The following is an 18,362-nucleotide window of genomic DNA, read 5'->3' as shown; positions in this document are numbered from 1 at the left end:
AAATGCTTCGGAGGATAGGATTCAAATTCAAAATGATCTGGACAAATTGGAGAAATGGACTGACAAAAAAAGGATGAAATTCAATAAGGACAAATGCAAAGTACTCCACTTGGGAAAGAACAATCAGTTGCACACATATAAAATGGGAAATGGACTACCTAGGAAGGAGTCCTGCAGAAAGGGATCTGGGTGTCATAGTGGATCACAAGCTAAATGAGAGTCAATAGTGTAAAACTTTTGCAAAAAAAGGCAAACATCATTCTGGGGTGTATTAACGAGTGTTGTAAGCAAGACAGGAGAGGGAATTCTTCCACTCTACTCCGCACTGATTAGGCCTTGACTAGAGTATTGTGTCCAGTTCTGGGCGCCACATTTCAGGAAAAATGTGGACAAATTGGAGAGAGTCCAGAGAAGAGCAACAAGGATGACTGAAAAAAATGGGTTTGTTTAGTCTTGAGAAGAGAAGACTGAAAGAGGTCATGATAGCAGTTTTCAAGTACATAAAAGGTTGTTACAAGGAGGAAGGAGAAAAATTATTCTTCGTAACCTCTCAGGTTAGGACAAGATGCAATGGGCTGAAATTGCAGCAAGGGTGGTTTGGTTGGACATTAGGAAAAACTTCCTAACTATCAGGGTGGTTAAGCACTGGAATAAATTGCCCAGGGTGGTTGTGGAATCTCTATTACTGGAGATTTTTAAAAGCAGATTAGACAAACATCTGTCTGATAATACTTAGTTCTGCCATGAGTTCAGGGGACTGGACTATGTGACCTCTCGAGGTCCCTTCCAGTCCTATGATTCTATGATATGTTTCATGTTCCACCTTTTATGTCTCATTTATATAAGATGTCACATGAGTAGCAGATGACAATATACGCTTTACAGAGTTGCTGAACATGAACTGAATCATAAAGTCTTCTGTATATATTTAACCTCTTATAATCTAGTACTGTGGAAATAAATTTACAAATTTCAAGTGAAGGCTTTTTTTTTCATTGAAAAACTGAAAAGTCAGGTTGAAAAGTTGTAACAGATAAGCCAAGGGGATAAAATTGCATATTATAACATGATTTCAGAATAGGATATTTGATCTGAGTAATATAGGACAATTAGAGTCTTCAACGTTTTTAAAAATGTATATAAACAGACATTATTAAATGACATCTAATAATCCTCCAGATATTGTTCAGAATGTGCTGTTCAATAATTATTTTCATGTAGTTTTTATTATAGAATATTTAATACTGTTTACCCAAAAGCAGGTGGAGTTAACAACCAAAGTAGGCCACAAAGTCACAGCAGTGGAGAATTTAGTCTGCTTCATGAACATGAGGCTTGGTCTAGCAGCAGCAGCAGTCCTATCCAGTATTTGAAAAGTCACACTAAGTCGAGTCCCATGATCCAGGAAAAAATGCCTGAAACAGTGGATAATCAAGGAAAGCAGAAGATCAAAACTGGTTCTCCTGGAAGTGAGGTTGTTACTCTGCAGCAGTTTTTAGAAGAAAGCAACAAGATTACTTCTACAGAGGTTAGTTAAAAAAATTATTTTAATTTTAGGGCTATACAATACCCTATATTTATGCACAGATTTAATATGGTACTTACAGCGTGTGCTATTGCAGGACCCCCTTAAAATCCTTTTAAAGAGACACTGTCAAATAATAGTTTGTCTATACAAGTAATTAGTTCATGGCAAGCTGGGGGTATGAATATATCCCTCATCAGCCTGCCACAGACTATCTGTCCATGTGGACCCTGCTGACATGCATTAATAGATTGTTAATACACTTTGATCTAGTCTTTTTTGAATCAGGACTACATCAAAGTGCATTAGTGAACTGATAATGAGTGTCAGCAGTGTTGATACAGACAGTTAGTCTGTGGCAAGCTAGTGTGGGGTAGATTCACACCACAGCTTGATGCAAACTAAATGTTCCTGTAGAAAAGCCCTTCATTTTCAGGTCCAAAATTTAGTTTTTGTTAAGGAAAACAGAAAAAGGAAGGTGAAGACTACAGAATGTAATGTGAGATGGCATGCTAAGTAGGAACTAAGTGGCATTCTGGTTCAGTGTGCTGTGGGGAAAAAGAGCTGCTACCCATCTGGGATTAGTAGAGCTGCTCAGATGGCAGGGAGTGTACTTAAATCAGTGTGTGCATCCCCAGTAAAAGGAGACCGATCCACTCCTGGTATAATTTTAAAAGAAATAAATACAAAGGGTAACAATTTGTAAGTGGTTGCTGCTTCCCTGATGACCACATTAGGAAAGAAAAGTTGAGGGCTCCTCTCCTAAGTGCTGTAGCTGGGCATACTCATCAGTAGTGGCTGGGTGGGCAGTCATATGCCCCAAAGTGGTTTCCTTTCTTCTCACTGCCTGGTAATTGTCTTCAGTGAGAACTGCTGTCAGAGCCCTCCTCATGAAGATGGAGAAAGTGGTAGGATTGTCTTCAGAGGTTTCCCCCCTCTAACGCATCATCTAAGGAGGCTGTCTTGCCTGTTTCAGCTTCTCCAATTGATGCTAGGATCTTTCTAGTTTTGGTGGGATGAGTGTCTGTGACTCCTGATATTGTTACCAGGGGTTCTTTCAATCCAAAGTTCTTAGTAACTTTACCCTGTGCGAGGTGGTGTCAGGAAATAAATCAATGGAGATACGGCCGTGCGACCAGTAGATGGTTGGTACAAACAAGACAATACAAGAGTGCTTTCACTTAAAGCTATACTTTACTTAGTCTCAAGCACTTACACATGTCCACAACAGGTTAGTAAAACACCCAAGAAATTCATATTTACCCAGGGTCTTGGGGGAGGTCTCAAGTGGATAACTGCAAGCATCCAATGGCCAGCCAGCCATCTGCAAGGGAACTTGAGCGGTGTCCAAACATTCAAGTCAGGGGAACTTTCCATCAGTTAACCAGCTGTATAGCAATAGTTAACTATTGCCAGACTTTCCATCTTGCAAAACCACATGTCAGGAGGACAGAGGGTCATGGTTTCTCCTTGAGGTCACTCACTTCACCCTCCCCTCCTGGTCTGTTAGCTGTGCTGAGGTGTCAGAAAGACCTCCTTTTAGCTGCTTTCAGCAATAAGCATAAGAATTGGTACTCCAGCTGCTGGCAGTGGTTTAACATGTTACTGGGCTCTGGGTTTAGCACCCCTGGCCAGGAAGCCACCACTTAAACTTTTGGACTCCCTGGAAGTCCAAGGGAAAGGAAGAATAGCCCTCCCAATCAATGAAGGTTTGTTGAAACTAGCTAAAGAGGTCTGGAACCACTCCTGTCTGTGGTATTTCTGCCTCAAGGAAACCTGATTCCTTCATACGAAATTTCCAAGGAGGGATTTGATCTATTTTACCAGCATCCTATAATGTACTCACTTGTGATTTCTGTTGCAAGTGAGAAAACTAGAAATGGGAAGATGTCATTGAGTCCAAATGATTGGTCATGTTTGGAATAAAGGTTTATTGTTCAGCTTCCCTGACATTATGATTGGTGGGGGTTATAGCCAGATATAATTTTTTTTCTGGTCCAGAACCACTTTTGGGGACCAGTACATTCCTGGGTTAAGAAACAGAAATTTCCAGAGTTCTTTAAAAAAGGCCAGACTGTTTCCAACAGTTTCTGTGATATCTTAGACAAAACTGGTGGGACTTTGGTTAGGACTCTTCCTTAGGAAACCCAACTGGCTCAGGAATTCTGGTCTCTAAGTTGAGGCCCAGGCAAAAGTTGTGGACTTCACTTTTGAAGACACAGATGATTTCAGCTCCAAGACAGGTATGCTCTTGAGCTTTGATTTAGCAAAGTATGTAAGCTCATGCTTAGATGCATCCCTGTTCCCCATGATTGTCTCATTTCACATGCTTAATGTTAAACCTTTTCTTAAGTGCTTTGCTGAATATGGATAGATTTGTGTGTGTTTAAGTGGTTTGTAGACTATTGGAATTTTGGAAAAAAAGAAAAGCACAAAGTCAGTGGCTACGCTTGAGTTAGCCTGTTTTTCAGAGGAAATCTTCAGTTAGATTGCATAACAGACACTTTCAGAAGTCGTCTTCAAGAGCTTGCTACCAGCAAAGACCCACACAATTGGAAAAGTCATTCTGTCCCTGCCACGGGAGACAACGCTCTTCCTTCTAGACCTTGGTAGACTGACCTGCTGGTGGGGGCCATATGTAGTCAGTGAATTTGAGGATGCTCCAAAGAACTAGTCTTGGAGTATCCAAATCCTTGTCTTTCTTCCCCTTTTACGCCATCTTTTGAGGACTTTGTGTCCTTTTTGATTTCAAGAATGGCGAGCATTGCTTCAGACCACTGGGTCCTAGAGATCATTGAACTGGGGAATTCCCTGATGCTTAAGAGCTATTACCAAACCACCTCTTTACTTTTTCATGAGAAAATGAGGTCATGACTTAATTGAAAATTCCTCCTGGTCAAGATTTTGAGTACTACTAGATATAGCCTATGAATTCCAGATGGATGGAGCTAGTTGAACAGAAAAGGAAACTTTCTTCCAACTTTGCATATTGGATTTCTTTCAGCCGCTCGAACCTGGTTCGAATCCAGAACTCCACACACTAGTTTTAGGCTCAAAACACTGGTACATATTGTTCATATTGTTAAGGAAATTATCAATTAGTTATTGAAAAGGAAGGCAGCTGGGAGAGAAGATGTGAGTGTGAAGTTCTAATTACTTGATTGGTTGAGCTACTTGATATCAGAGGAGAAGTAATATCTCATGAACTCCAGATAGTTGCAGCCTTTCACAGACGTCTAGTTTCCAGGGTAGGAATGTTTCCTTATAGCCAATCTATATGATAGCTCAAAGTTATATACAATTCAAATTTAAGAGGTAAAATATCACTAATGAGTAGTCCTAAGCAATTCAAATTAATATAAAAGCGGCAAAGAGTCCTGTGGCACCTTACAGACTAACAGACGTACTGGAGCATAAACTTTTGTGGGTGAATACCCATTTTGTCGGATCGTGAGCTGATGGTGTCAAATTTGCAAATGAACTGAAGCTCAGCAGTTTCTCTTTGAAGTCTGGTCCTGAAGGTTTTTTGCTGCAGGATGGCTACCTTTAAATCTGCTATTGTTTGTCCAGGGAGGTTGAAGTGTTCTCCTACAGGTTTTTGTATATTGCCATTCCTAATATCTGATTTATGTCTATTTATCCTTTTACATAGGGACTGTCCAGTTTGGCCAATGTACATAGCAGAGGAGCGTTCCTGGCACATGCTGGCGTAGATCAGTGGTTCTCAAAGCTTGGTCCGCCGCTCCAGGCCAATGGGGGCTGCGGGAAGTGGCACGGGCCAAGGGACGTGCTGGCCGCCCTTCCCACAGCCCTCATTGGCCTGGAGCAGTGAACCGTGGCCAGTGGGAGCCGCAATCGTCCAAACCTGTGGACACGGCAGGTAAACAAACCGGTCCAGTGCGCCAGGGGCTTTCCCTGAACAAGCGGCGGACCGGCTTTGAGAACCACTGGCGTAGATTACATTGGTGGACATGCAGGTGAATGACCAGTGATGGTGTGGCTGATCTGTTTAGGTCCAGTGATTGTGTGGCTGATCTGGTTAGGTCCTGTGATGGTGTCGCTGGTGTAGATATCATGTCTACATTAGCGACACCATCACAGGACCTAACCAGATCAGCCACACCATCACCGGTTCATTCACCTGCACGTCCACCAATGTAATCTATGCCATCATGAGCCAGTAATGCCCCTTTGCTATGTTCATCGGCCAAACTGGACAGTCCCTATGTAAAAGGATAAATGGACATAAATCAGATATTAGGAATGGCAATATACAAAAACCTGTAGGAGAACACTTCAACCTCCCTGGACACACAATAGCAGATTTAAAGGTAGCCATCCTGCAGCAAAAAACCTTCAGGACCAGACTTCAAAGAGAAACTGCTGAGCTTCAGTTCATTTGCAAGTTTGACACCATCAGCTCAGGATTAAACAAAGACTGTGAATGGCTCGCTAACTACAAAAGCAGTTTCTCCTCCCTTGGTGTTCACACCTCAACTGCTAGAAGAGGGCCTCATCCTCCCTGATGGAATTAACCTCGTTATCCCTAGCCTGATTCTTGCTTGCATATTTATACCTGGCTCTGGAAATTTCCACTCCATGCATCCAACGAAGTGGGTATTCACCCACGGAAGTTTATGCTCCAATATGTCTGTTAGTCTATAAGGTGCCACAGGACTCTTTGCCACTTTTACAGATCCAGACTAACACAGCTACCCCTCTCATACTCAAATTAATGTAGTATTTAAACAAAATAATAATCTAATTGTTTTTCACTTTCATGTAATAAAGATGACTGAAATATCTCTCTTGTAAATTTAAAAATTAAATTAGAACTACACAATAAGCTGTTTGGATATGTTTTGACAGATAAGGTGTGCAAGCCAAGAGAATCTTTTAGATGAAGTAATGAAAAGTTTGTCTGAATCTGCTGAGTTGGCAGGAAAAGAAAAGCTAAGGAAACAGTCGTCTGTCAGCAGCGGTATCGTCAGATCATTAAGTGTGAAAAACACAGTTGACTTCTCAGATGGAAGGTCAGCTAAACCTGAACAGCCTATAAGGCCCAGCCCGCATAAAACTGAAGATACGTACTTTACCAGCTCTCCAATAAAATTGACGTCAGGTACTCAAGGAAAGGTCAAGTCAATCAAACAAAAAGTGCAAACAAATCCATCACAACGACAATCAAAAGATTGCAGCCCTTATGCTACCTTACCTCGTGCAAGCAGTGTGATTTCTACAGCAGAAGGAACTACTCGAAGAACAAGCATTCATGATTTTTTATCTAAGGACAGTAGGCAGCCTGTATCAATTGATCCAGCACCATCTACATCAGCATCTAGTGAGTACTGTGCACACCAGCAGTCCTCTAATTTTTTTCATTATACATCTTACAATGTAGATTCTGTTCCACAAAATGATTTAGGTAATACAATTAAACCAGATCACTTGGGATATAAATCTGAGAAGCCTAGGAATTCAAGGATGGGAAAGTCAAATTTTGTTGACAAAACTTCAAGCACTAATGTGTTCAGTGATAAAGTTGGTGTATCAACTAATGATAGCACAGGGTCATTTACTGTGGCCCATGTGTCACAGCCATTTTTATCCCTTAACACTGAATTAGTTAGTAATATAAGTGGATTACCTCAAAGGTCTACAGCAAAGGTAACTGATGAGACATTTGTCTCATCAGTTAAATCTTTACAGAAAGATCATGAACAATCTTCTGATGACCATATGTCTGATAACAGTAACCCACAGTCAGTTCTAAATAGTGAATTTATTGCTTCTGCACGTGTAAATACTAGCAAGATTGAATCCCCTTTACTGGTTTCTGAAGATAACCAAACTGTTTGGTATGAGTATGGTTGTGTATGATAAGAGAGATGTCATATTAAATACAAATGACACCGATGTTCTTGTCAATGTCAGCTGATTTAGGGAATGTTCTACTAAAAATAAAAAATAGTTTCTTGGCAGCTTTATGAGGGGTGGGTGTTTTCCTCTGAATGGTGATATAAAAATCAGCTGTGTATTACAGCATGCGTAAATGTAAAATTGTAATCACACCAAAGCTTGCATGAAACATTAATTGCACTGTATATTTTCTGCATGCCTCTAAAAGCCTTAATACAAACTAATGTTCTGTATTTTTATTTGTCACCTGCTAGAAATATTTTGTTTTTCTATACATTATTGAATGCATGTTAAAGCAGTTGCATGCTGCATTGCCAAAAATGGCACAAAGAACCAGGTAATTTTTACCAACAGGAAGGTACTTTTCTCACTTGTACTTTTGTTTTCAGATGCATCACCCATACAAAAATGCCTGTTTATCCTCTTGCACGTATACAATACTAGCAAAAACCCCCAACTAATTAGAGAGATTTCAGTATCTTTTGCTTTTTATTTATACTATGTTTTGTGTGTCATTTTGCTCAAGGAGTAAGTTGTAGCCCAAATAATTCAGTGCCTGTAGTTTGCACAATAAATATGAACTACAGTTCATATTTATTAAAATATTTGAACTTTAATAAATAAAACAATTGTTAGTATTCATAAATGGTCATTTAAAAAATATAACAATCAAATTAAGTGTAGCAGTTGCATAGAAAAAATTATCCTCCTCTACCTCTTTTTCCCTTTCCTGTGGTTTGTCTTCCCATGTCTGACATACAGAGGTGGTCCAATATGCTGTTTTATTTGGAGTCAAGTAACACTATAGTTTTATGAGAATTTTTACAATGTATAATAATAATAAAAATCTTTACTAATTATGGTGGAAATTCTTTTTTTTTCCTATGCAGATAAAACATTGATTAGTTAGAAAATGAGGCATATGAGATTTGACAATAAGACTATATTAAATATGAATGCAGCTGAAATAATATAATTTAAATATTTGATTATAAATTGTCAATTTAGGAATGCTTTATGGAATAATTTAGCTAAACAGAAAATGTTGAAAAAAAGCTATTTAAAATTCTAGCATCTCTGCAACTGCTTGAAATCACACTTTAAGTCTGGTAACAATTTAAGCTTAAAACAATTTCACCCAAACTTTAAAATTATACCATACTTCAGCTATAAATTGCATGAGCTTGTAGAGCTGGACCCTTAAGTAGACATCAGCATTTTTTTAACAAATTGAAACACAATTAAATATTTAGGTTTTAAAAATCAAAAGTAGCTGTGCTATATAAAAACCTGCATGAGAGAAGAAAATATATCTTGTTGAAAATAATGAATTCTAACTTTTAAAATTGTGCTTCTTTGGCCAGAAATCTTGTGGCAGTACACAGCACTGCCACCTGGGGACCCAAATTTGATACCTTTGGTCCCAGGTCAGCAAGGACTAGAAGTGCTGCAAGAATAGCTCTTCATGAGGGAAGCAGTAATTCCTTTGTGTCACTCTCTAGAAATATTGTCAGCTGATACAGGAGCATCATTGATGAACTTTGGAGGAATCCATTGGCAGGTCTCCTCTGCATGATGAACTGCCTTTAAAGGTGGGAGGAGAACGTAAAGTGTCTGAGAGAGACTCCACGAAGGAACAAATTATGCTTCTTCCAAAACATAAAATAGCCTTCCTTTACCATGTTTGCACTCCTACATAGTTCATGGGCTGATAAATCTCTCACTTATCCTTTGGTTATGTCCAGCCTTGTGCTTCTCAATTATGTCATTGCTGTATCTCCTTTAAAGATGGTTTCTGGCCTAAATACAATAAAAGAAATGCTGTCAACATAATTCTTCTTATTCTCACACACACAAAGTACATCAGTCTTGGGTCATTTCATTCTGCTTCACTTCTTGTTGTTCCATATGTGTTTAATTCATTTTTTAACATATTCAGTGCTGCCAGTTGAACAGAAATATGCACAATAAATTTTAAAAATTATCTATGGAATTATATAGGAAATCTATACAATCTTGACGTATCCTACAGGAACTCAGAAAGCACACTACAAGCATTGGTACTTTGGGGGGGTTGGGTAACTGACAGCAAACCCATTTCTGCAGTAATGCTGCCTTCATATTTATAAATTGGATAGTAGGTAATGATATGTTTGATGGTCTGTCATGAGGAACCACACTCGCCAATTAAATTTGATAACTAATAAAATAACTCTGGCAAAAGAAAGGGGTCTTAAAGTGGATGCAATTTTTCTTTTATATTCATTTTCACTACCAGCACCTTACACTACCAGAGTGATATTAAGAGGCTTTGTATAAATGAAAATCAGCCCCTTTAAATTTCATATCTTCACATTGGGGTTCTGGAGTGACCTCTTTCAGTTTGGGCCACTATCACTATTTCCCCTTATTTTTCAAATTTCTGACGTGCTATTGATCATAGGAATTTTAAAAGTGACCCTGTGTTCCTGGTTTTCTGTTGGGCCTGATCCTGCCCCATTGATTTTAATGGGAGTGGGAGCAGACCCATTATTAGGGAATATTTTAGTTGCCTTGAAAAATCAACCAAAAAAAATTAACTGCTGCTCATCAGCTCTAATATTTGGAAAAAAACAGATGTGCTCATGCACAGAGAGTTTTTCTCCTCTGAACTCGTCTGGACTGTACTCCCTAACAAATACTCATACATCATGGCTGAATCTTTTAATTCTTGTTTCAGCTGTGGAGGCTTTGTGGGATTCCCTTCAGATCCCATCAGTGTTGCTCCTAGATCAATCAGAGGGCTTCCTACAAAGCAATACAATGCATTCATTTCTTGATCCATGTCTCTGCAACTCCTGGTCCCTGCTGGCCTTAGAAATGAAAATCCAGACCTAAAAATCAAATTTTGCATGGTAATTCAGAGTATTTGGTCATCAGCCAAAAATGGACATTAGACATTTAATTAATTGTTCTGCCATGAACAGGAATAATATTTTGCTTGCAACGAAAGGTTTGTTTGAAGCTTTGCTTTTCTAAATGAACGCTTAGTTAAGATACTGTATTGTGCATGTTACATCTGTTGCATGCAAAGGTTATTTTCCACTTTACAGACTTGAATTTAGCCATTTTAGTGGGTGTTACTAGCAGTTAGGTTTAAACAAACAAACAAAAGTTGAGCCAATATCTCTGCTGGTGTAAGTGGACACAGTTCCATTGATTTCAGTGGTGTTTTGCCCTTTCATACTGGCACAGATTTAGGACCATTACGTTTAAATGTTGTATTTAACCTCTTGTGGATTTGAAAAGTAATATTTGATTATTTTATATTTAATTATTTTAAAAATGCAAATATGAACTTTTATAACAGGTTGACCTTTAAGATATCTCTGTAGATTATTCTAGTGAATTCCTTCCTTTCCTCTCCCTCAACAACCCTGTCCCTCAAAAAAGTATTTTTATACCTTTGAGCAGGTATATCCTACTATTAAGTAACTGCGTATTGTAAAGTGGGGGCTTTTTCTTGTCCTGCTAAACAAATTGAATAACATGAAATGCTTTATCTCCTGCAGATGTGGAAGCTATACCAGAAAGCAGAAATTCAAAAAGCAGGTCTAGGGAGCAACAAAGCTCCTAATGCTATTACCCACTACATGAGATATGGGCCAAGTGGTGAGTTTCTTGCCCAAAATGTAAATGAGATTAATTTCATTTACAACAAACTAACAGCATTATGTATAACAATAAGTGCACATTGCATTAACAGATGTAAATATTGCTTGCTTAACTGGCTTTCTATTTTGCTTATTAGTAAAGCCAGAACAGACTGCTGTAGTTAGGTTTGTTTGCCTGTCTGGGCAGGGAACGTGAAATCTTTTAACACTTTTTTTCCTTGTAAAATGACATCAATTTTATATATAAGATTTCTAGGATGTCTTTTAAAAACTGTTAAAACTTTATAAAAGAAAGCTTCAAGAAAATGAACTTATGAAACAGTATTGAAATCATTTAGAACTTATTTAGAAAGGGACAGATAAATGCAAAAGAATAGTTTTATAAAGCAAAAAAGGTTAGTTTTACAAATTATTCTGTATTGCAAGGAAACTGCCTTTATGTAAAGTTTATCTTTGGCATTCTGTCCTTTTCTTGTTCTCACTAAATCTCTGATGCATGCTGTTAAGTTCTTTTAGAAACTTTACTCTGAATTTTGTATCTCTTCTACACTTTAAGCTTTTCTTATGTTCTCTTTCTTCTTTTTCTACCTTTCAACTGAACACAGAGAGAAAAGTGTCCTTCAGTGTCTCAGTATGAAGCCTTTGTTTCTGAAGTAACAAGACAGTCGACTATAGGAATCAATAATAATAATTTTAAAAAACGTTAAGGGAACTTTTTACAATTCTTCGTGAATAGAGCAGGCAAGAAATACAAACCTTCCTTCCTTCCTTGAATCAAGGAGCTCTACTGGAGTCTACTGATGAAACTTTTTAGACGGTTTTAGGAATTGTTGCACATTGCACTGTTAAGATCTACTGAATAAAGGACAGTTCTCATCTCCTTAAAGACCAACCATTTAAGATATCAAGAATTACTCCAGGAATAAAATGCTACGTCTTTCATCTTTTGTTTATGAATTTAGCCACTGATTGCTTACAGCTTCTGCTAATAATTAGCAAAAATCTAACAGTTTATATTTAGTTCTGTAAATCTGAAATAAATGCCATTGTATTTTGTGGACATTTACTGTACAGATACAAAAAACCCACAAGCTTACGGGCACTTCACTGTCTTATTTGATTAGCATAATCTGCATGATGTTGCTCTTTAAAAGAAAAATCTGTGCTGATTATTATTTTGGTGCATACTGCAAAAGAAAATTCTGTTTATCGACATGAAAACATTTGAACAACTCCATAATAAAGATGGAGTGATGGAATATTCACACTATGTAGAAATTCTTGTGTTTTCCAGATGCACAAGTTATACTGCACAGATAAGTTCAGAAGTTCTTTACAGGAGATTGACAAGAATAATTTTACTAGGACTTTTTTTTTCCTAATGTAGTTTTTCAACAAATGGCATTCCCAGGATAAAACTGTCTTACACTAAATGTTTGTGTTTTAACTATTTTTTTAAAATTTGTGTTTTGATGTATGCTGACTGTGGCTTAGGAGGTTTTCTTATGGCAAAAAACTATGTAAATAATGTCATCTGCATTTCACACTCAGTTCACTCATTAAGATTCTCTTTTATTAATAAGACATTCTGTTAATGATAATTTTACATTAAAATCGATAAATGTTATTAGTACTTTTAAAATATTTGTATGCATTTGTTGTCTTGAAGACATTTGCAAGAGCACAGAAAAGCAGATTTAGTTAACCCAGGGAAACGTAGATGGACTTATCACTCGATCCCAATTTATATTAAATATCAAAATTTTATTTTCTTATATATCAATAAGTGCATTAATAGTTCTATGAAAAAATCAAATTAACTGTGTAACTTCATAGGGTTTAATCCAGCAAACGCTTATGCACATGAGTAATTTTACATGATTAATCCCACCGATGTTAATGGAATTATTCCCATAAGTAAAGTTAAGCACGACCATAAGTGTTTGCAGAATCAGAGCCATGGACTACATTTACACCAAGTTCACAACATTCCTTAACCTGTTTGGCAGAGCAACTATATATAGTTTTAAGTAGTAATAATTTATTTTTTTAGGCTTTCACGACCATCTATAAAGACTAGAGCTGGTTGGAAAAACTTTGACAGAAACATTTTCCATCTGAGAATGCAGTTCCGTCGAAATCTAAGTACTTTGTAAATCATATTGATTTTGCCAAAATTGGGGGGAGAGGGGTTGGCAGGAGGGTGGTTCTGACAATGTTGAAACACCCTGTTTCAATACAATCAGAATGAAACATTTTTATTTTTTTCCTTTCTAAACAACTTCATTTTGAAATTTTTGGAGTAGCCTATATAATAGAAAATTAAAAAATCAAAATCTAAACAAGTTTTAGTTTTGTCAAAATCTGAAACGATTTTTTAAAATTTTCTTTTGCAGAGAATTTTGAAATTGTCGGATGTCATTCAAACAGGAATTAAAACAAATCTCTTAATCCTCCACAGAACAGAATTTCCATTCTCCACACAAAAAACATTTCTGATAGCTTGTCACAATGATAGATTATTTTATCACTGACTTAATGCTCTCAAATAGAGGGCCCAATCCTGCTACCGTTATTTTCAGTGTCAAACTCTCGTTGATTTTAATGGAGGCATGATTGGACTTGTAGGGCTTGAACCACGGAGTTTAGGCCCAAAATCTGGATCCTCAAAATCCCGGTTCAACTGTCCCATTATCTGTAAATGCCTAAAGTCCATAGGTACCGAAGTTTCCGCCAGTAAAGTCCTCTAGGTGCCTACATTTCTGCTGCTGATGAAATGCTCAGCGCCTTAGCCCTGGCAGATCCTTATGCTAGCCATTACCCTGACTACCTCACCTGCGGGGCATGATCCAGTAGGCATTTTCATAAGCCACCTAAGAACATGCCTACCAGATCAGGTTCTGACCAAAACACAGTGGAGATGGTCATGGTGCTCTGCACTAATGAATGTTTAAGTAGATTATACAAAGTGGAACAACTTTGACATTTGACACTGTGAGAGTCCCAGCCCAAAATACCCTATAGCTCAGTAGTTCGAGCACTTCTCAGAAGACCCAAGTTCAAATCCCCACTCTGCCTGATTCAGAGCAGGGATTTGAACTCAGGTTTCCCACCTCCCAAGTGAGTGCCGTAATGACCAGACTGTAGGATATTCTGCAGTGGGTCTCTGTCTTTCCCTAGGTACCCAACTCCAGAAGAGGGTTCACAGCTGTGAATCATGACTAGAGGGAGGCACCTCCCTCCAGCCTCAACGTAGGTGTCTAATTCCCTTTGTGTAGTGGGGCTTAAGGCACACCTCTCTCTCCAGCATTTCCTACTAGCTAGTTTAGCTACACAGCATGCTGGCTTCTCTGAATCCTGTGCTTAGATGTCTAACTCGGGGCTGTGAATTTACTGGGCAGCAGGGTGCCTAGACATTAGGCATTGCAGTGCCTGAGCCTAAGTCCCCATTGTGGATCTAGCCCATAGAGACAAAAGTTCCCCTTACATTGTTTGGCAGACAGAAAGTACAGTGCTGCTGTGCTAAATACATTCATAAGGACTTGAAGGTACCTATAGTAGGAGACACCCGAAACATAAAATATTTTGAAAGCATCTCTCTATTCAGTCTTGATCAAACTTCTGAATTCTTGTTAAGGGTCTGCCCCTGTGAGTTGCTGCATGGCCTCAATGCCCATAAATTAGAGTGGGGATTGACGGCACTCAGCCTCATGCCATTAGGTTCTGAATTATTAGCAACATCAGTAGTATAAATAAGCAGTCCTTTATGATTTAACAAGCATACATGCTAATGGCTACATCCTAGTTATATGCTACAAAGGCTAGGCAACAGTATGCACCTAGGGATACCAGAAAGTGTATCTGCCCAGGAAAAATCCTGCCATTGTAGGTCAGGGTGATATATTGGCATGACCAACATGCTTCACAGTACTTCTTTTATTGCTTTTCCATGAAGCACATTATGCACAGCTATTGTGGCTATCTTGTGCTTCTGATGTATAAGCTGCATATACGCTTATCAGGTTTCTGATTGGCCACGTGTTTTTTCTCAGATTAGCATCTTTCTTGGCTTTGCATTTATTTAGCTCTTTTATACACTAATGAGTTTGGCTAATATTACATTTCAGATCCTCCTACACATGCTGCCTTTTGCATCCCATTATGTCTTTCTTTACACCTTTGTGTCTCCTAATGCACATTTATGACACCAGGCAGGCTTTAGCCTGAAATGTACATTTATTATTATATAATTTAAATGATAAAAATTAATGTATTAAAGGTGAAATTCACTCTTCCCCTTCCCAAAGCCTAGGCAGTCAGTCTTTGTGTGGAAAAAATAAGGAGGGAGTTGGGAGCAATTCATCCTTCAAACTACAGCAGGCCTCGGGGCTGTGCTACAACTACTCAGGTGCTGTTCCTGACTTGTGGACTGAAATGCTAACTACTGCCCTTCCATATCCCTATGAGCAGGTTTGGAGCCACTTGATCTACCTAAGCACTGATCCAGAAGCTGCTCCTTAGTCTGGCCTAGACATGCAGTATATTATCAACAGATAGTGCTCAATTCTCAGAGGTGCTGAGAGTCCTCAAGTACGATGGAGTTTATTGGGAGTTGAGGACACTAGTCAACTCAGTACAGGCACTTGACAGCTCCCAAGATTGTCCCCTCTTCAGGGGTTCTCAACCTTTTTCTTTCTGAGTTCTTCCCCATGGTATAAAAACTCCACGGCCCACCTGTGCCACAATAATTGTTTTTCTGCATATTGAGTAGATTAAAAGCCAGGGCTGACATTAGGGAGTAGCAAGGAGGGCAATTGCCCGGGGACCCACACCATGGGGGGCCCCACAAAGCTAAGTTGCTTGGGCTTTGGCTTCAGCCACAGGCAGTGGGGCTCAGGCTTCAGCTTTCTGTGGCACCTGGCATTGGCCACGGTCAATAGACAGGATACTGGGCTAGATGGACCTTTGGTCTGACCCTACACATGGCCTTTTTTATGTTCTTAATAGCACAGAGCTCATTTTAGCACAGAAAGAGTGCAGAAGTTCCCTTTGTCATTTCTTTCCCAGTACTTCCCTCTTACAGATCGCATCCCAGGGCAGAGGGACATGAGCAGATCTTCTATTGCTCCTATGATTTTTACCCTATCTGAATAAGTTAAAAAAATGTATATAACCCCTTTCACCACAAATGTCCTTTACAATCTCTATATCCTTTAAACCAGTGGCTCTCAACCAGGAGTATGCATACCCCTGGGGGTACGCAGAGGTCTTCCAGGGTACATCAACTCCTCTAGATATTCACCTAGTTTTGTATCAGGCTACATAAAAAGCATTAGCGAAGTGAGTACAAACTAAAATTTCATACAATGATTTGTTTATATTGCTTTATATACTATACACTGAAATGTAAGTACAACAGTTATATTCCAATTTATTTATTTTATAATTATATGATAAAAATGAGAAAGTAAGCAATTTTTCAGTAATAGTGTGCTATGGCACTTTTATATTTTTATGTCTGATTTTGTAAGCAAGTAATTTTTAAGTGAGGTGAAACTTGGGATACCCAAGACAAATGAGACTCCTGAAAGGGGTACAGTAGTCTGGAAAGTTTGAGAGCCACTGCTTTTAACAGTCTATGTATATGTAATATGAGAGCCCCTTCACCCTTACTGAAATTCAGGCACCTCTGGAGTGGAACACAACTGCTGTTTAACAGAATGCAACAACACTACATCAGTTTAGAACAAGAAGTGGAAAATTTGTTGCTCCTAATTTTAAGATTATAGTAAATGATATAATACCACATGATATATAATTTCCATTTAATTTTCTTCTGAGTTCTCATCTGCAGAGGCTACTATAACATTCCCTAAATGTATTATTTCTTTGAAGCTTTCTCTGTCTGAGACAGCATGCAACTCTAACAAAAGACCTCATGTATAATTTTTAGTGTAGACTATGCTGCTATGTGTGTAATATTACATTGGTAATAATGGAATTGTCTTAAAGGAATGTGTCTACGTGTGACACAGAACTTAAACAGCATTTTATAAAAATTCGAATTTAAAACGGTGTTTTTCTTTACATACTTGTTAAGGACTTTTTTTTTAATGTTTGGCATTGTGTACACTTAAGAACATTAGTAAAATGCCAAGCCAAATAACTTTTATTCACATTGTCTATATACACACACGGGTTTTTTTTTCTGTCAACTGGTGTTAAATAAGAGATGACTCTGTGGTCACTTAATTTCAATAACCTCTTAATATGATAGTGGATCTTTGTTCAGAAAGGGAATCATACTAATGGAGCAGAGCTCCTCTGGTTTGCTTTGTTTTATTATTTCACTTTCTGTTTATTTGTGAAGAAATAGTTCTTAACTATATTTTGCTACAGTATTATAAAACACTGCTAACACATTTTACTGAAATTCATAAGTACAAATATTGTCACAAACTTGCAAAAAGTTATAACTATGCAGTATTTGAAATTGATTAATCTTGGCTGTTACTGTTGTTGAGAACAAATGTCAGATGCTGGACTTTTTGAGGAGAAGGTGAGAATATGCTTAACTTGAAAATTTAGGCTGCTTTGTGAACATTAAGAGCTGTAGAATTTACCAAATTACTTTCACAAATGCAGCTCTGCACCTCAGAAATACCTAGACAGTAACTAGACCCTTATTCACAGTGATTTAAGTAATTTCTGTTTATTAACTTCATTAATTTGTTCATTAGCTTCAAAACACTTAACAGATGTCAATTTAAAACACTGGCCTACATTTTTAAAAGTGATCAATGATTTTGGGTGCCCAACTGAGAGTACTTTAAAGGGTAGTTTTCAGAGAAGGGTGCTTTCACTTTTGCAAATTTGTTATCCTGTATTTTAACATCTCACTGTATTTGTTTGTGGCTACAGAGTTCTCTAGGCAGTGCACTGAACCCATCCACCATTACTAAGTGTAAGATGTTGCATTTGGATCTTTTCTTTAACTGAAATGTGTAAACTCATGTATAGTTGAACTACTTCCTATCTAGGGCCCTCTGTATCCTATCCCTATCCTCCAGCGTATCTACCTCTCCTCCCAGTTTAGTGTCAAACTTGCTGAGGGTGCAATCCACACCATCCTTCAGATCATTTATGAAGATATTGAACAAAACTGGCCCGAGGACTGCCCCTTGGGGCACTCCACTTGATACCAGCTGCCAACTAGACATGGAGCCACTGATCACTACCCGTTGAGCCCGACAATCTGGCCAGCT

The 18,362-nt window shown here is 38.2% G+C and overlaps 1 protein-coding gene across 9 annotated transcripts in view; it reads left to right on the top strand.

The window, feature by feature from the left end:
* CCDC88A (coiled-coil and HOOK domain protein 88A) overlaps positions 1 to 17,139 on the top strand; it is a 359,905-nt gene extending 342,766 nt beyond the window's left edge. For 6 of the 9 annotated variants that reach the window (XM_073339320.2, XM_073339322.2, XM_073339319.2 and 3 more), the window contains 4 exons: positions 1,260 to 1,528; positions 6,395 to 6,866; positions 10,996 to 11,095; positions 11,703 to 17,139. In XM_073339320.2, coding sequence (XP_073195421.1) covers positions 1,260 to 1,528; positions 6,395 to 6,866; positions 10,996 to 11,060 — 806 coding nt within the window. In that variant the 3' untranslated portion in view covers positions 11,061 to 11,095; positions 11,703 to 17,139. Of the gene's footprint in view, positions 1 to 1,259; positions 1,529 to 6,394; positions 8,268 to 10,995; positions 11,096 to 11,702 lie in introns of those variants that run through there. The other 3 variants (XM_073339317.2, XM_073339323.2, XM_073339315.2) reach the window with 3 other exon arrangements.
* Positions 17,140 to 18,362: the final 1,223 nt, after the last annotated feature.

This window comes from Lepidochelys kempii, chromosome 3, assembly GCF_965140285.1.
Source record: "Lepidochelys kempii isolate rLepKem1 chromosome 3, rLepKem1.hap1, whole genome shotgun sequence".
Classification (NCBI taxonomy): Eukaryota; Metazoa; Chordata; order Testudines; family Cheloniidae; genus Lepidochelys; species Lepidochelys kempii.
This window is presented reverse-complemented; position numbering and strand designations above follow the sequence as displayed.